This window comes from Calidris pugnax, unplaced genomic scaffold, assembly GCF_001431845.1.
Source record: "Calidris pugnax isolate Ruff unplaced genomic scaffold, ASM143184v1 scaffold36, whole genome shotgun sequence".
Lineage (NCBI taxonomy): Eukaryota > Metazoa > Chordata > Aves > Charadriiformes > Scolopacidae > Calidris > Calidris pugnax.
This window is the reverse complement of record NW_015090825.1, coordinates 3,304,173-3,329,478: the sequence shown is the minus strand read 5'-3', so window position 1 is coordinate 3,329,478 and position 25,306 is coordinate 3,304,173. Positions and strand designations below refer to the sequence as shown.

Below are 25,306 nucleotides of genomic sequence, written 5' to 3'. Positions count from 1 at the left end.
CCATCAGCTTCCTCCAAACTAAACATGCCCAGTTCCCTCAGCCTCTCCTCATAGGACTTGTTCTCTAGACCATTAATGGTGGGGAAGGGAAGGAAGAGCAGCAGCACTGCCTAGTGGAGATAACTCTTGTCTCAGATGAGCATTTTGGGCCCTGCTGTGGCTAACTAGCTCTCTGAGGACAAACGGGTTAATCTCCTTCTGCCTAACTTTCTCCTTCTACCAGGTAGGTAGAGTAACGCTTTATGAAATGCTCAAAGGACCATCAGCAGAAGGTGCCGTGTAGCACGATGGATTTGTCTGTCATTGCCTGTTTTATTATTACATACAAAGAAAAAAATGCACCCCACAGTCACCCCAGAGGCAGGTGGCAACCCGCCGCGCCGTGGAAGGGCGATCGCATCCTCCTCATGCTTTCTGGCATTTCAGGAGTTGCATGTTTCCTGCGTTTGTGCTTCTGTTTATTTTGGTCTCCGGCAGGGCCCAAGCAGATAGACAATGTGAGTTCCGGATACGACTCTGGTTTCGTTTTTAAGAGCAGTCGGTGCCGCCGCGCGACTTCCCCCTCTGGTACTCGGCCTGTTCGGCCTGCCTGCTGCCCTGCCTGCTCCGAGCCTGGGGGGTCAGACCCCTCTCCCCATCAACTTCTTCACGCCTGCTGGGAGAAGGTCTTGGAAGAGCTTCTGGAGATTTACTGAAGGAGAGAATAGTAAGTTTGGGGAGAAAAAGGGGGCTCCTTTGGGTGCGTTGTTGTTTTTTTTTTTTAACGGTAAGACTTCCTGTGTCCACGTGGATTATTCTTAATAAGACAACCTCTCTTCTGATGCTAATGAGCAAAAATGGCTCTTGAAAGGTCTGGTACAAAACAAGGAAGTGAAAGTAAGTTCTAACTGCACACAGTGGGCTCCTTTGGGTGCGTTGTTGTTTTTTTTAAGGGTAAGACTTCCTGTGTCCACGTGGATTATTCTTAATAAGACAACCTCTCTTCTGATGCTAATGGGTGCATTTTTTTTTTTTTTTTTTTTTTTTTTCTTATTTATTTTTAAATTCTGGTTTTCTGAAGACAGCAAAAATTACTATCGGCGTGAACGTTGCCACCTGGGTTTTGTTCCCTCCTTGGCGTGATCAATTTAGACAACTGTTCCTAGGAAATGTCTTTGAGCTAATGTGGAGTAGGGCTTTTGTCTTTTCAAGCAGGAAATAAACCGGCTGAAACAATTTGGGAGCACTGGTAAGTGCCTTGTGTGTGTTCTTACAGCTGGTTTGTACGCCAGGGACCCCTGGTAGCTCCTTATTGCTTCATGTCTTATACCAGGCATATGTGGGAACCAGACTCTGTGAAGGCTCATGGAGGAAAAGCGAGCTGATTTGACCCAACTAGAGAAGACGTTGCTTTATGGGTAGTTGTGGTATTGCAACCTTGTGCAACAGCCTTGCTCTTGGCCTGAGAAAAAAATCCACTTGTTGGCTGCCTCAGCAGGTGGCACAGGGAGAAATAAAACGCCTCTTGACTTTAAAACAGACAAGCCTGTGCATCCATGACATCCTCAGGGGATGAAGGACCGAATTATGCCATTTCATTTGAATAGTCAATAATTGCACCTCAATTTTATTTAAAAATGTCATCATGAAATGCCTCTATAATCAGTATTCGAGCTGTTGTCTCCTACTGTCATCTCTTCTCCAAGGGCTGATAAATAATGTGCAGGAAGGTGGGGGCTGGAAGAACCAGCGTGTCAGTCACAGCTCTGAATAGCAAATTTGAACGATGGGCTGCAGAGGCTGGTTGCAGCAAACGTGGAAGCTTGTGTGTGAGAACCATGTCTTCCATCCCTTTGTGTATCTCACTAAATAGCTAACCCCAAGAAGGTGTCCAAACCCACCTAATCTTCCATTTCATGTTGTTTCTGCAGCATGTTATTCTTTGAAAGGCTTCTGTCTAGGACCAACCCGCACAGCAATGCAGCTTGAGACACAAAGGGCTGCCCGCGAATGCTAATTATTAGTAATAAGCAATGAGTCTATTAAATGCTAAGGAACTACAGTTTGCGGGCTCTGAAATGGATGTAGGAAATCAGTGTTGATGAACGTGAGGTGAAACACATGGGAAAACCAACACTAGCTCTACAGGTAAATGATGGGCTCTGAGTGGTGTGTTGCTATTTAGGAATAAGATCTTGGGGATATAATAGATAGTTCCATTAACGCGTCAGCTTGGTGCTCAGCAGTGATCAAGAAAAGCAAAGAGCACCAGGAATTAGGAGGAGAGGAACGGAGAACAACACCGTGGACGCTGCGGTGCACCTCTCTGAATCTGGGCAGGTCTGGTCCCTAGTGCTTCAAAAAGGCTGTGAGACCCTTTTTGCTGGAGAGGGTTCAAAGCAGGGCAACGATGATGATCAAAGGTGCAACAGAGTGGTCGCCCTGGGAAGGACGACTAAGCTGTAGGCTGTGCTTCCTCAGATTTGGAAAGAGATGACTTTTGAGGGTGTAGGACAGCAATACAGTAGTAAGATGGAGTAGTAACACATGAAGAATGTGAATCAGTTGGTCTCCTTTGCAGCATGTATAGTGGGGAGCTTCAGGGGAAGGTGGCAGGTTGGAGCAAGCAACAGGAGGTGGGGCTTCACGCAAAGTAAAGCCACCCTCTTCAGCCCCTCACTGCTGAACGGTGGGAGAGATGCGTGGTCAAGGGGTGGGTAGGAAGTTCATGGGAGGTAAATGTGTTGACAGCTCGTAATTACCAGGAGCCCAGTTTTGATTTAGGAAGGCTGAGCTGAAGGATGTTGAAGTATTTCAGGGAAGAATCTGTCTGCGCTTGCTCTGTTCATGTTCCACCTCCCCCCAAACTTCTGCTTTTGGGTGCTGTAAGGGACTGGGTACTAGGTAAGCTAGTCTTACCCAGTATACCAATTTTAACACTGAGCAGGATGCACAGAACTGACATCTTAAAGGATATTAACTTATGCTATTGCAAATTCTTAATTTCAGGTCTTTTCCTACATGCTTCCAAATGTTAAAGAGCTGTTTTTTGATAACTGGGTTCTTTGGCCAAATAGAGACCAAGGGTGCAGCAGACAGTACATGTCACTTTGTGTAATGGTTTTTTAACTTCTTTTTCTGTACACACATTTAAATACATTTTCAGATTTTTTTAAAAATGCAACCCACCAGTCATGAAATAGTACTGAAGAAAACCCTTCAGTTTGTTTTCTTCTTAGCACTAATTTTGGTCTTTACATGCCTTTACTCATGTTGCTTTTATTTTTTAATAAATATTTTTTGCCAGCTTACCAGGAGTGAGAAAAGACAATGGATCCAGACTTTTTAAATGCGTTTACACAGGCTGCTGCAGTTAATCAACTCCTACCTGAGAATGCCATCCCTCAAGGTATGTGCTTTATGAACCAGGACAGAATCACAGAATCATAGAATGGTTGGGGTTGGAAGGGACCTTAAAGATCGAGTTCCAACCCCCCTGCCATGGGCAGGGACACCTCTCACTAGAGCAGGTTGCTCAAGGCCCCAAGAAAAAGGGCCAAAGAATGACCTGAAGAACCAAGGCAGATAATGTGTAGTAGAAGTGAATCATATATTTTTAGCAGTGGTCCCCTGGTGTTTTCAGCAGTGACTAAGCTCTCCATGTATAATTTGGCTGCTGAGTCCCTAGAGGCAGATCATGAAGATGCAGCACAACTTCTAGCTGGTTCTTTCACTGAAATTTAAATTTCGCACATAAGGACCTGACCAAGTTTGTTTTCCTCTTTCCAGAATTGTCCATCTAGATCTTACCGATTTGAATTGCACTGAAGCATAATTTCCAACAGCAGTTTTAATAGTCTCATATACCATTTTCTTGTAAGGAATCAGTTGTAACACAAAATGATGGTGTTTCTACGTGGCAGTTAGTGATATTGGGTAATATTAAACTGATAGCCTATTTTACAGAAAATTTACATTAGTCATATCTTATAATTGTAATGGATCCTGTTTGCTTCCTTTCATAGGTGAAAAGAGAAAACTCATAAAACCGACTGCAAGGAATAATCCCAAATTGGAAGAATTAAAACTGGTACCGTTTCTTTTACTATGTTGTTTAAACCCTCACCTCAGGTTGTTTTAACCTGTTGTGTTAACGCTCAGCCCTGTAAATCACCCAACTCTTTGGCTCCATCCATACTTTATGAATGGGGACGAGCTCTGCTTTTGGCACCTGGGCTCCACACAAGTGTAAACTTTTGTTGAAGCCAGGATGGCTGGGGCTGTACAAGACCAGCCTTCAAATGCCTGCATCACCCAAGACTGGTCACTGCTGTGTGTGAGGTGGGGTGTCGATTTAAAAGCTGAATTTCTTCTTATACGTTACCTCTTCTAACTTGGGACGTGTGGATGAGCCCCACCAGAAGTACCCAGTTGCTACTTTATTGTAATGATGGTGTAATAGCAATGACAGTCCGGCTGGAAGAGCGGACTGTGATTGAAAGGAAACCCACATCAACTGTGAGTGTGACACAACTGTGGGCTGTGACTAAAGAGAGATATTCAGATACATGCAGGTTTGCTGCCCTGATCCCATGATAACAAATTCTAGGAGAGCTGTGCTGATTTGCAACAGTCTTCTGTCTGGTCTTCTACCTCTGGTGGCCAGTGGCTCAGCCTGACGAGGATAGCATAGAGAAGAGGGATGAAAGGTATGCAAGTCCCCAGGAATTCAGAAGATAAAGCTTTTGAGTTGTTATATGGCGCATTGTCTGCTTGAGGTAACTGTGAAGGATGAATCCCATTTTATGGGAAAGTACTTTATTTCCAAGTAATTTTGAAAATCTCCCCTGGGCATTCAATCACCATGTTTCTCTAACAGCGCAGCCCAGGGGAAGGCTAGCATACTGACATTTTCTGGAAGAAAAGTGGCATGTGTCTTATGAGACCAGCACTTCTTGCATTATGGAGATACTAAAATTGCTATAAATATTATGAAAACCAGCTTAGGCTTTGTGCTGCTATGTGTATTGCATGGCATTCATAAATCCACAAACATGTGCATTTCTATATTATGTTTTCTTAAACCTTCATGCACATTTGATCAAAAAGATTTAATTTTTTGTGTCAGGCTTTCACAATGTTTTTATACAAAAGAGAAAATCTGAAAGGTGGTGCTGCAAAATGCAATTATGTTGTCTACAGAGACACTGAATTGGTTCTTTCCAGACTGCCAAAAATGAAGAGCTTTCTTCAGTTTATGAAGGTTTCTGTGAGAGTCAGTGCTCAAACTTCAGAGACTCCTCTCAGAGGAGTCTTTCCTCTCAGAGACTCCTGAAACGTTCTTCACTGTCTAATTTCTTTTCTTTGGGTGATGAGGAGATGGAAATTGGGACCCGAGGCGGGCAGTCTTCTGGGTGCCCATCGGTGCCACCGGTTGCTTTCTTAATCCAAAAAGTTCATGGCTCCTCCAGAGAAGAGATTGGGATGGAGATTTGCACTCGGCAGTACTTTTCTGCTGTTCCAGCTTCCATCTGGTTGTACTGTTGTGTTTGGGGTACGGCTCTGTCCCTCACACGTATAAAGCATTGCCAGGTCTTAACCTGCAAGCATGAGCTGAGGAGCATGGCTTTCTGCTGAGGAGGTCTATTACAAACCCTTTGACAGCTTCTCAGTTCAGGCAAGAGCTGGCGCCAGGCATTTTTGTTTCTCATGCGGTTTCCAGCACCTCGGAGACGTGTTCTTTTTCTCTTCAAACTGCTTTTTACATTTTTTGTTAATATTGGCTAACTTACAAGGATCTGCTATGAATTTTCTCCTCTGTTTACAGGGAGTGAGAAGGTTATTCTCCACACAACAAACTCCAGACACTCACTTGTAGCAGTAACAGGGAACACAAGCAATACCCATCCCTGTTTCGAGAGGTTCTTGTTAACAGCCAGCTGGGGCTACTGCTTTTCAGCTCTGCTTCAGGAGGTCATCTTAACCTTTCTAGCAACATAAGGGACTAAAACACATGCTGGGGGAAGTTCTGAGGAGCTCCTTTGGTGGCCTGTGTAGGAGCACAGTGCTGAAGGCAGGGGCTGCAGGGCCAAGGGATGTAACTGGAAATGTGGTTCCTTTCCAGTTGTAGCCAGCCCTGGGCTTCCTGAGCAGCTTCCCCTTGCAAAGGCAGGAAGGATATTGGAAAGGGCGATGGGAGGACTGCCATGTAAGAAAACAAAATAAACAAAATGCTTTTTTTTCCCCCCCCCCAAAAAAAGGTATTTGGGGACAGGTTGGTACAAAATTGCAGAAAGAAAAAGAAAACAAAAATAGGAGAGGAAAGGGGGGCAGTGCTAGTAACATGGATGACTGCAAGGAGCAGCCAGCAGAATGAGTGAAGCCCCTTTTCTTAGAAACTTTTGTCTGATGGTTGAATTTGTGTGCATTCTGGGATGCCTAATGAAATCAGGCATTGGGAAGTGTACTCTTGCAGCCTTTTCCCAGATAGAAGTGAGAATAGGGTCTATGTCTCTGCCTGTATAACTATTTCTACAAAATTCATAGGAATATAACTTGTGAGATGTCTAGCTCACTTGAAAATTAGGGAGAACTAACTGATACTTAACTTCTCTTTAAAAAACAACTAAAAAAAAACGAAGGAAGGAAACGGTGGTTGAAAGCAAACCAAGATGTGAAATGAGGGACTAAAGAGAAAGGTGAAACAATATATAGCACTGAGTTCTATACTGTCTAAACAACACCAACAATATCATTGCCAGCTGCTTTGTTTTCCTCTGCAGTTATTGATTGACTGGATTAACGCAACGCTGAAGGAGGAACACATAGTAGTTAAAAGTCTGGAAGAAGATCTGTATGATGGGCTGGTACTTCATCATCTCTTGGGTAAGCTGCTGCTTTGAGTTTAGCTCACAAACGCATCGGGGAGGAACTTCCAGATGAGAGAATAAACCTCACGAATCGCAATAGCAGTGATCTGCTGGAGCCTTGCTTCTTGCAAACTGGGAAAAGCACTGCACTGTGAACCCTCTGTGATAATTTCAATTCTGAACAAATGCTTGATTATTCACTATTGGTTTTATTGAATTATTTTTATTCTTAGAAAGTTGGTTGTTTTGTGGTTTTTTTTTAACCTGCTAGTTAACACAATAAAAAGGTTAACTTTGAAGTGTGAAATTACGGTGCCTCTGAAGGGAAGGAGGGCTTCCTAAACCAGGAGCACAAAGGTGACTTGTGATGCCACCAGAAACATTGGATGGAATCAGCACGATAATCTATAATTTATGTTTTCCTGCTTTAAAAAAAGATAACAAGACAACAATAAAAAAGTTCTAGGTCTAAAGCACTGGGCTAGAACTGGAACTGACATATATCTAAGGGGCTGTCTGCACTAAGAGGTGCTTGTATAAAGTTGTCATCTCTTGAAACAGCCTGTTGGTCTATTTCTATTTCTCTGTCTCTCCTGTCCCTACTTCATTTTTCTTTTCCCCTTCACTGTCTTTGGGGATGTCTTTTCAAAGGCTGAGGGCAGCAGCGTGAACAGTATTGGCTTATTTTCATAGTTTGCTTGCCTGAGCAATTAGCTGGGATTTCTTCTGTGTGTGTGAGTTGATGCTGCCTTTGTACACTGTCTACAGGAAAGATCCATTTGTTTGATTCCTGTGGCTTCCACTAGGAAAAGGAGGAATGTGGAGTGCTAGCGTTGGGGGATGAAGCTGCAAGGAATGACTTGAGTCCTCTCCCTTTTGCAGAGCTTCACTGATTTTACTGAGGCTTTCAGAGAGTGCAGGAGTTTAACAGAGCATGCGGGATGTGGGTCTGTGGAAGTCATTAAGCGATACAGAGCATTTAAAACAAGACTTTGTGTGCTTTGCTTTCGCTTTATGTTTCTGATTTTTTATTTTTTTTTTATTTTTTATTTTTTCCTATGGTGGTGTTAACATACATCTTTCTCCTTCCTGTGGACGCTTTGTCAAAGAAAACCTAGGATCTCTCAAGCTGGATGTTGACAAGATCGCATTGACAGAAAAAAAACAGCGACAGAAACTCTCTGTGATTCTGGAAGCTGTGGCAAAGTGTTTGCAACTGGAAGAAAGTCAGCTGAAATGGAGTGTGGAATGTAGGTGCAGAAGTGAAATTGGAGAATATTATCCATCACGGGGCTTCCTCTGCTATAAGGCTGCTTAGGAGGTGTCAGAGCAGGAATTAAGCAACCTGCTTTCAGTTCCTAGTTGAATCAGAAGTAAGACAGGAATATCTGACCCTGACTAGGTCATGCAAGCTGCATCTTCTAAGTGTGTGGCTTGTGGACCACTTGACAGCCCTCTGTGCCCGTGTGTATGTCTCACAAAATGGACTTTCAAGGTGTGGTATTGCTGAATTGTGATATTATATAAACCTCAGTCTGATGCCCCACCTGTGTTATGGCCCTCCATGACTTTGGGATCACAGGGGGAATTTATGATATTGGAGTGAGGTTTACTTGTTTTGCACGCTAAACATCTTTTCCTTTCTTTGCATGGAATAGCTATTTTGACCAAGGACTTGCTGAGCACACTGCATCTTCTGGTTGCAATAGCAAAGCACTTCGAACCCAGCCTGGCCATGCCTTCAAATGTTCAAGTGGAAACAATCACCATTGAGGTAATCAGAGTTTCAGTATTTGTTACAGTAGATCTTGGAGACCTTTCTCAAGACAAATTTGCTAAGAATTATGGAGAAATGTGTGTGCACCTGTGAAAGAGCTACTTGTATTTTCTGTCAACCGTGCCTTTTAACTTCTGAGTTTGCTAGACCAGAATATCATTTTGTTCTCAGTTCTCAGATGCTGTATCTTTAAAAGGGTAGAAACACTACGCTGTTTTTTCTCCTTGATCAAAAGAAGGAATGGTCCCAACTGAAAACAGCTGTTGGTCTCTGTAAAGAAGAAAAAGAAGAAATTCTGCTGTTACTAACTCTAAGTGTTTTAAAATAGAAGCCTGCACTCATAAATTGTGACACTGGTTTAACACTGAGGATTCGTTTCTTTAGGGGGAGTTTTAACTCCTCTTCTATTGGGGTCACATTTTGGTATTTTTATTTACAGGCTAAGTTCTACATGCCTTCTTCCTCTATTTTGTTTCCTAAAGTCAACTCTGGAACTTTAGGAGAACATCAAACATCCCACAATTTGGGATATAATTGCAAAAAGTAGCACCACCGTGTTAGAGTTTTAACAGAGGGTTTGCAATTCAGTGGTGTTGGGAGCCCAGCACACGATCTGTATGGCATGATGTATGATGTATGGCTTTTCTCTCTTTGGAGGATCGTAACTGGAACTGAAATGAAGCATGCCCTTGAGCTGCGTGTGTCATTTTAGAATGTTTAAAAGTGTCCTAGATGGACAGCTGCTTCTGGGACTTGGTTCTACAAAGGTAGCTGTTGTGGCCCCATCCCAGCTGAGCACTTCAGCAGGGGAGTGGTCTCTCTGGTGTCTAATGGGAGTCCAAATTGTGCATTGCTGCCCACGCTCCTGTCACGTGGGTCTCATGAGTGACAACCCAGACTCTGAGGAAGTGCCTTATGGGGCTGCAAGTGCCTCATCTGTGCAGGAATTGGGAGGAATTATCTGTGAAACTGCAGTATCTCTCAGGGTTGTTCACCCTGAGAGGGAGAGGGGTGGCAGTGGAGATCATGGGGTTGTGGTATTGGGCTGATTCCCCCTAGGAGAAATCAATGCCCTTGATGGGAATGGTAATCATTAGGTCAAAAGTGAGGAAAGCCGATGAAGGTACAGCTCAGAAGAGAGGGATCAAGAGCAGGAAGGGGGAAACGTTGAAGAAACACAACGGAGATCAGAGAAGGCCTGGCCTTTCTGCAACATGTGCCTTCACAAAGGACCTGCCTTTGCCTCAGTGGAGCTGTGTGTGCTCCTCTTCAGAGTTGACCCAAAGGAGTTGACTCAGTATGTAAACAGAGGGTCTTTTTCATGGCCTAAAAAGGGAGAGCAGGAAACACCAAAGACTTTTCTGTGATAAGAGATGTTTGCCACCTGCCTGAACAAAGCAGCAGGCATGCCCACCCTTCCCTATCTCTTCAGGCTGTCAGTTGGGTTGAAGGACTGTTTTCTTTGATGTTTTGGCGAGTACTAAGATTTGTGTAGAGGAAAAAAGATGCAAGGACGTAAGCAAAGATCCCAGGTTGCTTCAGAAGTAGTAAAAATTGCCAACCTACCAAATCAACCTGCCAAATCTTAAGATTCATTAGCGGGTGATAGGCTATGGTGTGAGGTTATTATAAGGCAGAGCTGATCACCTCCAGTGCTATAAAACTAAAGAGTCCTTAATTCAGTGATGTGTGCAGGAAATCACTGCCTGCCCAAAGCAGCTTGATGCATTCATCAAGTCTTCAGGTGAACATGCCAGCCTCTGATCTTCACCAGCTGAGGGACCAGGTGCTGCTCCTTTGGCTTCCTCTGGTGGGGAAGTAGGTAACTTCTGGTTGAAGAGTGAGAGATCAGAAGGGAGCAGCCACCTCTCAAAATGCTGTACTGGACTTCTTGAATAAATGCCCTCTGGTAATTAATTAAGGCAGCAAACAATTCATGAAAGCCTCATTAATGCTTTCAGATTTACTTTTTTTTGTGTATAACAAGCCCAAAAATATTTATTGTCTTTTTAACAGAACACCTCCCGAGGATTAAAGACGACAAATGCAGTGGAATATATCACAGAAAACAAGTAAGAACGGATATATCTGTTTTTTACACTGTCAATCAGAAGGGAAATATCGTGGGCGTCTTCCCCAACAGAAAAAAAAAAAAAAAAAGCTGGGATCATGATGATGACAAAAAGTGTAAGCCCAGCCATGCATATGCATGCGAGCTATTTCTCTGATTTATTTTCTTTTTCTTATTTTTTTCTTTTTCCCCCCCCTTCTCCAGATCGGATGTTATGGTATATCCCTATTTTATTCTTTATATACACTTCTCTAAAATAATGCGTATGACTATTTCTGAGGCTTAGTGTTTGTCATTGCCTTGGAATATAATAAAAATATAATAATAAAATCCAGTACTGTAACTTTACCTCAGACTGTAAATTTAGCCTCAGACTACACTGGAAATTTTGTAAAGCCATAGTGGTTTCAACCCACTATTAATTTATTGCTCTTGTGTCATTAAATAAAGAGAAAGGAGGCAGTTCTTCAGTTGGAGCTTGCTGAATTTGTGAGGTGCTGTCATTATTAAAGGACTTAAGTAGTAGGATACCATTTATAAAATGAGAAATTATGGTCATCATCCCAAGCACTAGAAACAGATTTTCCTTCTATCATCTTTTATATGCTAGAATATCTTCAAATACTAATATCATGAGCAGCTTATTGGAAGAGGATATTATGGATTGTGCTTATAAAACCAATGTTCATCAGTCTGTGGGCCACTTAAAATCTCATATACTTCCAAGAGCCTATACAGATATACAGTGTACTTTAAAATGTCTGTTGGAAAGTTACTCTGACGTAAAGTTCATGGCACTTTGTACTGTATCTCCTCCTTAACAAGGCAGCTGATGGCCCAGAGAAGCTTTTCTTATGAATAAGATTAGTTCTGCTGGATGCTTTTTCTAATTCTTTTTTTCTTATTGCACTTTTAGAGAGAATTTAGAAGCGCAGCCAAGTAAGTACTGGCTTTGCCAAATTCAGTGTTTTGCTGCTATGTACTGTCATACACCACCCTGTGATCCATTTTTACCTCCTGATACAAGTATGCTCCCACTAGAGTTAATGGAGATTACTGGATTTCCCCTAGTGTTTTTCTCCAAATGTCTCATGTTAATGTCCGTTCATATCAACACAATATAGTTTGGAAATTGGGTGGTGGCTTTGCCTTTGGGCTACAGGGAACAAATGAGAGGTGAGACAAGAAGTGATACAATGGGTTGATAACCCAACAGAGAAGACCTGTCTGAGGGACAAAGTACATCTGGAGTTTATGCATTGACCTCATTCACTGTTGCAACTATTTATGAGCACAATGGGTTGATAACCCAACAGAGAAGACCTGGTTGAGGGACAAACTATGTCTTGAGTTCATGCATTGACCTCATTCACTGTTGTGACTATTTATGAGCACAATGGCCTGAGAATGGGGCTGCTTCTTGCTACCAGTTTTGATGTAGTTTCCTTTCTGCAGTTTGCAGAGGGGATTTAGGACTGCTGCTGGTGCTCGATTATAGACGGCAGCTCAGTAAAACCAATGTCCCCTGAGATTTTTGCCCTTAGGGCTTTTAAGGGCTGTGAAACACTTGGGGTGAAAAATGTCCATGTGCTCAGAGCCTGCAGAAGGTCTGGGCGCTGCTCAGGCTTCAGGGGAAGCTGCTTTTCCTTGCTGCAAAGGAGCACGTTGTATCCCCAGTGAATCAACGCAACCATTTTAATTCTCTGCTGGCCCCTTTATGTTGGTGTTTTCATCCTTTGCAGAGGTGCAAGTTGTATAATTTATTCCTTTTTTGTCCTTTATTCAACTGAGTAGCCTCTAGTGTGGGCTAAAATTGTGTAAAAAAAAAAAACAACCAACCAAACAAAAAAACCAAAACCAAATCCAGCTTGTAATTAGGTATTTCTTTCAGTGGGTTGATTCTGCTGGAAAGAGAAATCTGCAAATTCACTCTTCAAAATGCTCGGGCTCTCTCTCTGACACGGCTTGCTTAACACAGAGAGAAATCCCAAAGCCTGGCTCCAGAAGAGGGCTCTCTCGTTTGCCAGACCGTTGCAGATTCCAAGCTGTTGCTGGGTGATTCGTTTGATGGATGGACCCCTTCCCTGTCACTTCTCCTGCAGCAACCCCCTAAACAGGGAGAAGGGAAAAGCCCAAGCAGACCCTTTCTCAGTGGAGGCTTCTCTGTCGCCGTCGAAACTGGTTCTCCATTTAGTTATGCTGCCAGAGTGCCCTTGATTTTTAGAATCATAGAATGGTTTGGGTTGGAAGGGACCTCAAAGATCATCTAGTTCCAGCCCCCCTGCTCTGGGCAGGGACACCTCCCACTAGACAAGGTTGCTCAAGGCCCCATCCAGCCTGGCCTTGAACCCCTCCAGGGATGGGGCATCCACAGCTTCTCTGGGCAACCTGTTCCAGTGTCTCACCACCCTCATAGTAAAAAATTTTAAGGGTGTTTCAAATGCTTTGCTTGTGCTTGAGCCAGAGCAGTCTTGTGGCCAGGTTACCATGAGGAGACGTATCCTGCTCTTGCTAAACCTGGGCAGAAAAAGGAGGTGAGGGTGAGCGTTCACAGAGCCCCAGTGAATCTCATTTTCTTGGAAATCTTTAAACCCGTGCTAGTTCTCTGGCGCGGTGCTGCTGGCACTGGCTTGGTGCCTGCCTTTAAAGCTGGTTGGCACCAGTGGTCATTTTTGGGCTCCATGAATTTTCAGAGAAAGGGCAGTGTCTCCAAACCCAACATCTAGTTTGTGGGGATTTTTTTTTTTTTGAAGGAAGGGGGCTGTTTTTCTGCAAATTTGATGTAAATGACGTTTCTGTTAGGGAAGAAGGGCTAAAATGTGTAGCTCTTCTCCTCTGCTCACAATAATTTATCGCAGAGATTAAAACAACATGACTGAAAAGAGATAAACTGTAGAGATGCAAAACTTAGCCATTGCTCAGGCTGGTGGCAGCACAAATCTTGAGAACCTCGGCAGGCAAAAACTGCAGAGCTGAATGAAGTAAATTGTTTTCTCAGATGTAGTCAGGCTGAGGGGAAGCCTGTCACCCTGTCCTCTGATAAATACAAAAGCAGGATTTTTCCCCATCTCCCTGCGACTCTCTTTCTCCTTGGCTTATGAGGTATAAACACATTTCTCCTTCTTGGAGCCGCTTTAAACCTCTGATCTGACAGTTATTCCAAGTAATACCAATTAATGTTGTTTTCATACAGAAGATGATGCCTTTGATGAATTATTTAGCCGTGCTCCAGATAAACTGGATGCTGTAAAAAAGGTAATTTACTCTTTTAATAGACGGCAAAATTTATAAGGTAAAACATAATTCATGACTTCACTGAGAAAAGTTATCTTCTCTTCTGCCCTCTCCTCCCCTTGTGTTTTCTTTAGGTATTTTTGCAATTTGTCAACCAGCATGTTGGAAAATTGGGATTAAACGTGAAAGACATCGAATCTCAGGTAGCCTGCTCTAACAGCTGCATGTTAACTGTGTTTTTTCAGCCATTTGAGTGTTTCCTCTCACCATTAGGATTCCTCCTTTTTGTTGTACTAATTTGAAACTTGGCAATGTAACAATTATTTCTAGCTTCAAGGTTAAGATACCGTGCTTCAGTCTCTGAGGTTTCTGAAGGTAATAAGTAATGAAAAAATATAGCTTTGTATTGAATGCTGCCTTTAGAAGGGGCAGAATTTCACTGAATTTCACTGATTTTTTAGAGTTGGAAGGGACCGTAGAGATCATCTAGTCCAACTCCCCTGCTAAAGCAGGATCACCCAGAGCATGTAATGCTACAGAAAGTAGCAGAATGCTACTTTCAGAGTCTGCCCAACTCCTGTGGATGCTCTTTCTGTTGGGATGGAAATTAATGTGTTTTGACAATTAAACTGAAAGCCAAGTTTATTGCTGGCGATTGGTGATTTTTAACGCTGGATTTGCTTCCCGGTAGGAAGGCCTGATTTTCATTACATTTCAAAGTCCTGTCCTCTGAATGTCGAGCTTCTTCAGAGTCCATGAAATTGCAAGAGAAGTGCTCGTTAGGCACCTTGGGATCGTCTCCCTGTCCTTCTCCTCTATCGCTGCCTCCGGGGAGGGTGGACGGCGGCTCGCGTGGAGCCGGGGAGCCACTGCATCCTCCCCACACCTCTCCAGGGAGCGAGCAAGCCAGTGATGGGAAATGAGCTCCGGGACATCCCTCATGGCTTTTTCTTTCCCTGCTTTTGCAAACACACCCGCAATAACTGCCGGAGAAATCAGCCCACAAGTCCTGCTTTGCTCCAGGCATTCAAAACCCCGGTGCAGTGGTGGTCCCTGTGATTTATGCCGTGCGGATGAAAAGCAGAGCTGCACTCTTGGGCTCTTCTTGGGTTTTCCTGGTGGGCAACTGTGAGAGAGGAAGTTTTGCAAGTGTTTTGTCATAAATCTCAGGCACCAGGCGCAGTTTCCTTTTATTTATACTTAACGCCGTTGTCGCTTGCGGTCGTCTGAAGTCTCTTCGCATCTGGAATAGTTTGTTTTAATAGCTGTCCTTTTACAAGGTCGTATTTTTACTAATATGAACTTGGGAGCCTTATGTAACTAAATACGAAGTTCACTGTAGAAGAGGTTGAGGGAGCTGAGTCATTAGGCTGTCTGCTTGCCAGAGTACCATTTAAATTCCTTTATCGCCGGAATGGCATTTATCGGAGTACTTTACTAAAAGCCAACATAATAAATAATATTCAGATCTTTCTTCATCCAGTTTGCAGATGGAGTTATCTTGCTTCTGTTAATTGGACAACTGGAGGGTTACTTTCTGAATTTAAGGGATTTCTTCCTGACTCCAGCCAGCACCACGGAGATGGTAGGTTGTTATTTAATTACTTAGAGCTTGAGGCTTCTAACATCTTGTGTATTTAATGCTTCCGTATATCAGCGAAGAGCTCTGCCTCTTGCTTTAACTGCTGCTGCATGTGAAGTCATGTACATGCAGTATTTGCAGGTTGGTGGCTTGGGACAGAACAGATGCACGCACTTGGTGCTGTAAAAAAAACCTTGGAAGAGGTTCTGTGTCTTCTTCAAAATTAATGATTACCTCATGGGAGGCAAACTATTGTTGCTCATATTTGTTAGGCAGATATGTACTTCTGAAGCCTTTGAGTGAAATACAGAGGGTCTGTGTGGTGGGGAACTGATATGCTATATCTCCTGAAAGTCTCTCCTGCAAACAGCATTTTTAAGTGGATGACACCTCTTGCATAGCAGAACTGGATCCCTATAGGTTTCCTTATGCTGTCCTAAAACCATACCTTAAGACATGACCAGAACATTTTGAAGGCCTCCTCTGTGCTTAGGAAGCTCTTGAGAATTTACATCTTTTCCTCCCCTGAGGCAGGGAGCTGTAACCTACCCAGCCAGACTCGCTTGACTCCTTTTCCAATCTCTACCAGGCAGATTTCATCAGTGTTTTAAAAGAAAAAGGTGGCATCAGCCAGAAAGGTACCACGTGCTGGGCTGCTGCTGTAAATGCGTCCTCCACAGATCTAGGATGCTGAAAAGTTTTGGGATATTTGAGATATTTTCAAATTGTCTGTGGTGTGGGTAAAGATTTTTTTTCATTTGGGTCACTGACTAGTTCTGAAAATCTTGAAGCCATAGATATTTTTTCTGGTTTATATTCAGTTAGATCTCTGAAGGTGAAATGTGTCAGATCCTTTTTGCTCAAGAGCTGCCTGAGAAGGGAATCTTTCCTCTGGCGTGATTTGTATTCCAGCTTCTCTGCACAGGCAAGGCTTTCGTCCGATTCCTAACCTCACCACAGTTAATCTCCCTGGGCAGCATTTATTTGTAATGAAAATCTCAGAGGCCCTGTATTAATTAATAAATAATGGAGCTTTTCATTAAAACATTGAAAAGCACAATTGTTCGAGATCTAGGTTCAAATTTTGACAAAAACTCATTGCTATCGGTCGATGACTGTTAAAAGTATTGGGAAAATTCAGATTTTTTTTCTAAGATGACTCTGAACTGGAAAATATATTTTGAAGGGTTGAATCAAATAAAATCAAAGCATTTCCTTGCAGTTGTTTTTCTTTCCTTTCTCCTCCTTCACTCAGTTTTCAAAATTGTTTGCTCCAGTCTGTTGACTTGGAAATAATTTTTTAATATTTCCAGAAACTTTATTCAGAGGAAGTCAATAATTTTTGTTTTTTAATTTAAAATTCCATAGAGAACCATTTTCTTTTTTGGATCAGCACTAATCAAGCCTCACAAGACCTCTTTGAAAAAATGAGATAGCCCTAGATATTAGGTCCACATCAGAGCTCAGACTTTCTAGTCCTTACCCTGCACATGCGGGTCACTGACCTCAGAGAAGAATATAATGGGGCTGGGTACTGGTTTAGTACAATTCTCTACATCTTAGTAATTTCATTTTAGGAAAGTTACTTCCAATTACTGGACTTCTTGTTGAGCCAAAGTGGTATTTACCATTTGTTTCTCCCCTGATGTTCATTACAAGATGAAAAGTGGGTTGACAATAGAACTAAAAATACTGAGCGACCATAGTTCAGCAGTCATTTGTACATTAAATACGTCTTTCAATTCCCCTGTGCTTTCTAACTCCCTGTCATTTTAGATGTTAATTGGTACAGTACAGTATGAAAATATAACCTTTGCTGAGATTTAAAACACGTCATTTGTGTTATACAAATGGTGACAACCACACGCCCCGTTCTGATCAGTGTGGTACATCGGATTTCTTTCAAGTGGAAAGCTTGAGGTTCAAAGCTGATATGTACACCTCCTGAAGAGCAAGGAGGGGAAATTGGGATGGAAGCCGTGATAGTGAGGAGGAAATAGAAACAAGAAATAAGCAGGGCAGGAACCCATGTTAGAGGGACAGGCAGGAGCAAAAATTCGGGAGGTGACCAATCTGTAAGTGCAAGAAGACAACACTGTGCGTGGGTACATTTGTTGCTGGTTTTCTGGGTCCTTGTTACCAAAAACTGAGGTTTACAAGTAACTGTAAAGAAAGTCTAGCTCTGGGAGCTCATGTGTATAGAAAGGTGTGTATTCTATTCTAGAGACAAATAATATAATCACAAAACAGGCTGAAATTAGGGGTGGACTTTGTGCAGTCAGGAGATGAAGAAAATGGTGAAGGGGAGCCTTTGTGCTTATCACAACTGTAGGAAATTGGCACTTTTGCCAGAACAGGCCCAGAGATGAAATACCCCAAGTGTCCTGACCTCTGTCCAGTTGTAAATCCTAGAGAATTGTCCAGCCCTTTTGAGTCTGGAAGCACAGCTGGATGAAATGACTTATTTTTCTAGATTGTCTTTGTTTGTTATTTATCAGTATTTCTGTCTGAAGATTTATTTTGGAATCAGCGTGTTATTGTTCCTTGCAAATCTTATATGTGTAACAGAGAGGGAAATGTTCCCCTTTTTACCACTGGTGATTCATCAAGAAAACATTTGATTTATTCATTCTGATCAGAAAATTGTGTAGATCTGTACAAGCTTAAGCTCTCCTGGCTGCTGACTGTCAGAGGAAGAAAAACAAGCCTGAACCCAAAGTGTCAGTCTCGGTTACTTGAAAATCAGAGAGTCAGGTGAAACATAAATCTATTGCTTCACTTCAGAGCGTGCAGTTTGTGCTTGGCTTATGCGCGGGGAACCCCTGTGCCTATTGTCAGCAGGGCAGCATCTGTGATGTGCCTCCTGAAGGATAAATTGCTCAGTAGCCTAAGGAATGTATGAAGAGACAGTCTGAAGCTTGTTCAGGTCTTGTTGCTTCATTAGAGGTAGGGAACTTACTAATTAACAGCCAAGTAAACAACAGCCCTTAAGCTACAAGAAGCTAATAATGGGATGGTATACTACTTTAAAAAAATAATATGTGACTACTGCATGTGTGTGTGATGCTGCTTTTATGTGGGGAAGGGAGAGAAAAACAAGTGAGGAAAAATAAAAAAAACCCCACAAACAAACAACAAAACAAACAAAACCACCCAGCCTACGTTCATAGACATATTCTTAATTTCTCATGAGTAATATTAAGGATATCATTGCTACTGTTACTGTGTATAGACATCTTTATATGTTAAAGCATAAACTTCTAGCTCACAAATATAGCTGATTGGAAGATTTCCCAGTTTTTGAAATTCCGAGTGAAATATAGAGAACTTTTTCCTTATGTATTTTTTAGTTTATTCCAAGTGTGGTAAGCGAATGGGCATTGTTAAAAATAATAGAAATAAATTATATGCATGTATTAGATCCAGTCATGAATCTAGCCTGTTTTCCCTGTGGAAACATCTATTAGCACAAGACTTTCACATATAAGGTCTATTTTAAAATAATTCTCCTGCCCACCTCATGGGATAAGTTTTGTTAGAAATGGATTTTTACATCCGATTTTATATGATAATTGGTAGAAATTCTAAAGAGCACACCATCAAAAACAAGGAGATTAATTTGAGTACGTATTTATGAATCAGAACCTTACTTCAGCTACTAGAGAAACACTTTTAAAAACCTCCTGCTTTTCTACCACTGTCGGGTAGAAAATATCTTCTGTTACATTGATCTTTCTCTCTCATGAACAGCTTCACAACGTTAACCTTGCATTGGACTTGCTGACAGATGGAGGCCTTCTGAATTTTTCTGTGAACTCTGAAGGTGAGTCATGACATGCAAGCTTGTCTGGAATAGAATTGCTAATATCCTGGCTTAAAAGTTAGGGTAATTGAAGAAAGTAGGTTTTGCAGTGTGACATTGACACATCTTGTTATATGGCTGCCCCATAGCTCCTCATTCAGAATGAATAATAAAAAAGCTGAGAATTGTTTTGAACCATCTCATGTCTCTACTAAAAAATGTTGGATTGTTATAACTTTAGTAACTTCACACTAAACTTAACAAATACTGACTTATTAAACAGTTTAAAGATTTAAATCAGTGGCAGCTCCTAGGGAAATTACAGCAGCTGAGTAGAGGAGAGCTATTTTCCTATCTCATTAAAAGTTTCAGTGAGTTACAAACAAGCTTGTTTCATGTGGAAGGACACCTTGCAGGATATGTCCTGAAGATCAGAAACACTGACCGCTCTATTCACACCCAGAAGAGCTGGTGGTTCAGTCTCCTGAAAGTGAAATTCAGAGGTTTTAAGTTGCTGTTCTGCCTAGTTCAGACCGTGGAGCTGAATCTTCATCTCCTACATCCAAGTGAATGCTTTCATTGCTGTGTTAATGTACATGCATGTTCCTCTCTCTTACCCCACCACAAATACATCTGCTTTCATTTGGATGAGAGCAATTTTCCAATTAAAAAAATGCTCCACAGAAAAAAAATCCTCCTGATGGGATGAGGGATGTGGCTACATTAATGGATGGTGCTGTCACCGCTTAGCCTGACCTCTTGCAGGGCACATCACCTCACTCCATCATCCTCCATCAAGCTCAAAAGCTTGTGGTTGAATAAGTCTTTATTAAAAATAGAAAGCATTATCTCTTCCCCTATTAGTTATTCATAAGCAGGTGGGCGCATGTGTTTAGTACGTTACTCCTGGAGGAGTAAGGATAGAATTTAGGACTTTCTTTGGTTTTTCTTTTTTTTTTTTTTTTTTTCTTTTCCACTAGTGCTTTGGTGATGTTGGCAGTTTGCATGACAGGCATGTGCAAACTGTGGGCTTTTTGCCATATTGCACAGAGCTAGGAGTTTGGAAAGCTATTTATGTTACCGTTGAAAAGAGGGATCTGCGTGAGCTCAGGTCTCCATGCTGAGATTCACCTTTTGTATGAAAGGAGTTAAACCCATGCTTTCTTTCCTTCCCTCTGGCTATTCTGCACTGCCTCAAATACAGAGTTGATCAATGTAAGAAATACTGGTGCCAACATCTGCAAATCCTTTAGCTTCACTGAGAAAATCCTCAGCTAGTGATTGAATTTAATATGATTTAGGGGTACTTATTACAGCTACACTATTTAGACTGCTCAAGGATCTCATTTATTAGTGTTTCATTGTTAGTCTTTCTCCCAGTGACTTACAGCACTGTAAGACAACCAGTAAACCCTCGAAATTGGTTACTGTCTTCTGTTCCAATTACTAAATACAAGAGCAGTTTGTTTAGCCAAGAACACAGAAGCTGAAAACTAAAAGAAAAAAATAACAACAAACAAACAGCCAACAGCAGCAAAACACGATGGAAACATTACAACCAAAAAACTAAAGTGTCAGATAATTCCTAACATGATTCCTGCTGAAGAATATTCATAAAAAACTAAGGCTGTAAAGTCCTATTAAATTATCTATTCTGTCCTCTGCTAGTGAAGAATTATTTCTTACTATGCATTATTTATCCTGTCTTCTAGCAAGATAGTGCAGTGAAGGTCCCTTTTCCTTAAGTTTATTTAATAAATAAATAATCTTCTAGCTCTTGGGTTGCTGTTTTGCTGCTTGTTACAATTAGATTGTCTAAGTTCAGGTTCTAATTGGAGAAAGGTGGAAGATTGTCTCTGGCGGTTGCAGTCTATTTCTCTTCCAGGGATTGCTAATCCTTCCCATCTGGTTTTGTTGTTTCTGGTTTGTGTATCCACAGATATTGTGAATGGAGATATGAAGACTACGATGCGGATTCTCTATTGCTTGTATTCCAAATACAAGACCAAAGAAACATGAAGAGCAAGGCCAAGAGCTTGAGCTTTTTTCCCCCCCTTTTTTTTTTTTTTCTTTTCTTTTTTTCCTAACATCTCGTGGTCTGATTTTTGAATTCCCAGCTCTGTTTGCCACTGTTTATGTACACGCACTTGTGTTTGACCCCCGGGTATATTAATATTGTATATGCAAGTATGTATACATGCAAGGTTTCACATATACAGGCTGAGTAACTGTAGGTGTGTGTATGTCCAGGATCAACGTACTGTGTTGTTCTGTGGCTGGAGCTCTTGCTCCAGCCCTGTCTCTTGCTTTCTCTGAGTCCCCCTAGTGCTGCAAAGAAGTGCAATATGTGGTTTTTTTTCTAGACTCTGCATTCTGGAGGTGAATTTGGAAGCTGCTTTTGCAGCCTCCTCACTTTCCCGCTTCTGAGTTACTCTGGAAACTGGAGAGGTGAAAGACCCACCACGGCATCCCTGGGGAAGATGGCAGACACACTTGAAGTTCAAAACCTCCTTTAGACAAGCGGCCAGCTGTTGTCAGGAAAGAGGGTATGGATTGGACACCAAATGAATAGGTAGCAGAAATGAAATCTGAACTGATCAAGTGTTTGGTAAAAGTTTCACCCTTTTCCTGCTTGAGTATGGAAAAGGGACTTGGAACAACGTGGTGGCGTGAGACTGTGTCGTAACAGAGGGGTGTCCTGCACAGCTGTAGAAAGATGCTCTGGTTTCCTTGCTAAGCTAATGCCAAACTGTGGCCAGCTCCAGCCTGGTGCAGCCCTGATGTAATCTCTGACTAGAGGGAATGCCAATTCCTGTGTCAAGCATATTGTAGGAGTGACTGACACGACCATGCTTTTACCTCCAGTAAGAGGTGGACAGATGCTGGCTTCTTCTGCAGCTGGTAGAAGTAGAGACCGTCACGGGCAGGAGTAGTGAAACACTCAGCTTCTGCCACTCCTGTCAGCATACTCGTGCTGCGGGGACTCTCACACTCCTCTGAGACTCTCTTAGCTGAATTTGTCCCATGACTGTCCCCAAGCATCCCAGAAGCTCCCTCTGGATGCAGCGAGGCTGGCCACAATTTATGTTAGCCCTCACCCTTGGTCTTACTCAGGGGTTTTAAATCAGAACTTCTTCAAACCCTCCACCTACTCCCTTGACCCTAAAATTATGTCATATTTGTGTTGCATAAAGCTTGAGATCTAATTAAAAAAAAAAAAAAAAGTTTTTATATTATTTTGTCTTCCATCTAAAGTGATTTAATTTCCTGCCATGGGTGACTCTGACATTTGATCTCTGATCTGATGCCTCCTCTGGGTGTTCAGGGGAAACCGAAGCTCGCCCAGTATGAGTGCTGACATTTACAGATGAGAATTTGTTGTGTCTAGTTCTGGATCGTACAGCCTAAGAAAGATCTTTAGATAGCAATGCTGATAAGTCTTCCAGTCCTGCCTTTGAAATTGGTAATACTGCACAGCTGTAGGAGCTGCTGGAGGAAAGAGTTCTGCAAACTGCCCTGAGCCTAGTCCTTTTTGCACCAATAATTACCTTGCTGTGTTTTTACAGAGAAAAATCCAATGTGTGGTGCCAATGAGCTACAAGAAGATCAGCTTGCTTCCATAGCAAGTGTTAGTTGTGTGTGCTGTTTTGAGTGATTTAAGTAAAGAACACTTATTTTTTCTTATGCAGGTCTCCATAGGTATCTTGCTTTATTCCTTAATGGGCTTCAAACAATCAACTGGGAGACCTGAGAAGTTTGTTCTTGCTTCAGAAATCCCTGCTGCCCTTGGTGTAACGTGGCAAGCAGATTGTAGAATGAATTGTTATTGAGCAGATAAAATGGGGATGTGGCTTGTGGAGAGCAGGGGAAGAGGGGGCAGGAGGGTGTTTGGTGGTGATACAGAAGCAGCATGGCCTTTTCCACCTAGGAAGCCAACCTGAATCTTCTCTCCCATGCTGGTGACCAAAAGTCATTTCAAGTGCATGGCATGACTTTGGGCATAACCTAGAGGCTATGAAGAAGTCAGTGGTGGGGAGATTAGCTGGTGCTGTCCTGGTTAGATGGTTGTTACTGCTCAAGGAAACAGTTGGATTTTTCGCTGCGTGTTCTGAATTTTGTGGTCCACTCCTCAGCATAAGTAAATCCAGTGCTTGTACTTCTGCAGATTTCTGGCAGGGGAACTCTAGCTCTTGATATTTACTAAAAGAAAGGGTCATATTCCCTTCCCAACACCAGCTTGCCTAAACCTGTTATGAACAAGTCATTCTTGAAACTGTACAGGGAAAAAAAAATGACAGCTAATGTGCTTGAATCAAAAACATATTGAGAATAAAAATGTTTTTTTATGTTGCGAGCCAATTTATTACATGCTTGATGTCTCTGAACACTTTGATAAAGAGCCTGTGTTTGATTCCGAAAACATGGTACAGAATTTTACCAATCCATCATACAGACACTCACTCCATAAATTGGTGTAGAATACACAAGTGCAGTATTTACATTTGAGATGTAGTCACAGACTTGGCATAGCTTTCATAGTAAATATAAAGTGACAGCTAAAAAGAATATTCCAACAATATGAAACTGAGGAAGAAAGAAATGGATATTATTGTTTTCAGATGTTACTTTTGCCTTACATAATAATAACCTGTTTCCCCTTTCTCATATATGGTAATGAAAAATGAAACTGCTTACTGTTTTAGCTGGCAAATTAACAATATTTTGAATAAACTAAGCTCTCTCTGTGAGAGCCTGTTTATTGACACATAATTAATTTTGTAATTTTCATGTTTGAACCCTAGATAGTGAGATGTTCATGATAGAAAAGCATGGTGGACTGTTAAGATGTCAGGGTTTTTATCGTTCTCCGTAGCTAGGTATGCAACTACGATGACTGCTCAGTTTTCCAGTGGAGTCACTGACTGACTGTGTCACACTCTGTTTCCAAGGAAGAACATGCAGTCTGTTTACCTTTTAAATGACTGGTAGATGGTCCAAGAGTTTCAGAGCCAGAGAAGAGCCCTACAGGATCTTCTGTTGTTATCCTTGTCTCAATGGTAAGTGGCACGGTAGCATTGCAGCAAGGCAAGGGCCGGGATGTGGAACAGATCTGAAGTGTTTCTGTCTCCTGATTGGTGACATTTTTCTGTTGTCCTGTCTTTCCAAAATACACAGCCTCATAAGTAGAAAGATGTCTTTCCAGAGGTAAAGTGGCAAGGGTCTGTGGAGAGAAGTGCGGGTGGAAAGGGCAGACTTACCACGGTGACTTTAAAAGAAGCAGCAGGTGCACAAAAGTTTTCATTAATGGGATCAAGGGACCGAGTCAGGTCCTAGGTGTAAAGCCTGGGAAAGCAAACCTGGAGATCTGTCCCTGCTATGAAAACCCATTCTTCTCCGTGGGAAGAGGATTCCATTGCCATTTTTTCGTGCCATCCTTTAACTAGAGCCCTCTAACCAGGACCTTGCTGGTGTGGCTTTCTGGGAACTGGGCAGTTAAACTCCAGAGGGAAAACGCCCCCCAAATGCCCTTGATGGGTCGGAATAGCACCTACACTCCTTTGAGGTGGAGCCTGTTATTAGTGTCTATCCTTTTCTTTCTTTCTTCTTTCCCTCCCCTTCTCTTACTCTTTTCCTGTGGTTTCTATTGTGTCGCTTCTTGCAGAGACACATCCCCCCTGTTGATTGCAAAAGTCTCTTTGGCAATTAGGCTTTCAAACCATGAAAGAAGCTAATTGAAATTCTGCCTCTCCATGAGCTAGAAGGGCATGTGTGTGTTTGTGTCTCTGCGAGGGGATCTTGCTGTTCCTTTTCTTAGAGGCTTCTGAAATTTCCCCAAAGAATAAAAGCCATTTACACTTTTTATATAATTTTTTTTTTTTAGTCAATTAGTATTATAATAAAGAATAGATGAAAAAGTGTTATTTTGGAGGAAACAAAGTAGTGCATAAAAGCCCTTCTACTTGCTGTGGAGGTGGATGCGTTTCCTGTGCTA

General features: G+C 42.1%; 1 protein-coding gene across 2 annotated transcripts; it reads left to right on the top strand.

Annotated features, from left to right (window-relative positions):
* Positions 1-155: 155 nt before the first annotated feature.
* On the top strand, positions 156-23,966 carry PARVG (parvin gamma). 2 transcript variants are annotated; one of them, XM_014940042.1, is made up of 14 exons: positions 156-223; positions 478-706; positions 3,287-3,388; positions 4,005-4,069; positions 6,762-6,864; positions 7,967-8,098; positions 8,507-8,622; positions 10,642-10,697; positions 11,613-11,635; positions 13,890-13,951; positions 14,065-14,133; positions 15,414-15,515; positions 19,263-19,335; positions 21,254-23,966. In XM_014940042.1, exons 3-14 carry the CDS (start codon positions 3,310-3,312, stop codon positions 21,331-21,333), a joined length of 960 nt encoding a protein of 319 aa, XP_014795528.1. In that variant the 5' UTR covers positions 156-223; positions 478-706; positions 3,287-3,309; the 3' UTR covers positions 21,334-23,966. The 2 variants fall into 2 exon arrangements, with proteins under 2 accessions (XP_014795528.1, XP_014795527.1); XM_014940041.1 differs by having other exon boundaries at positions 160-223; positions 7,958-8,098.
* The last annotated feature ends 1,340 nt before the right edge of the window (positions 23,967-25,306 follow it).

What these genes read in the sequence shown, in the direction of transcription:
- PARVG (XM_014940041.1), top strand. Translation starts at nt 3,310, where the DNA reads ATGGATCCAGACTTTTTAAATGCGTTTACACAGGCTGCTGCAGTTAAT. An exon ending in CAGCCAGCACCACGGAGATG is followed by an intron (nt 15,516 to 19,262) that starts GTAGGTTGTTAT and finishes TCTCATGAACAG; the next exon opens with CTTCACAACGTTAACCTTGC. An exon ending in TTTTTCTGTGAACTCTGAAG is followed by an intron (nt 19,336 to 21,253) that starts GTGAGTCATGAC and finishes GTGTATCCACAG; the next exon opens with ATATTGTGAATGGAGATATG.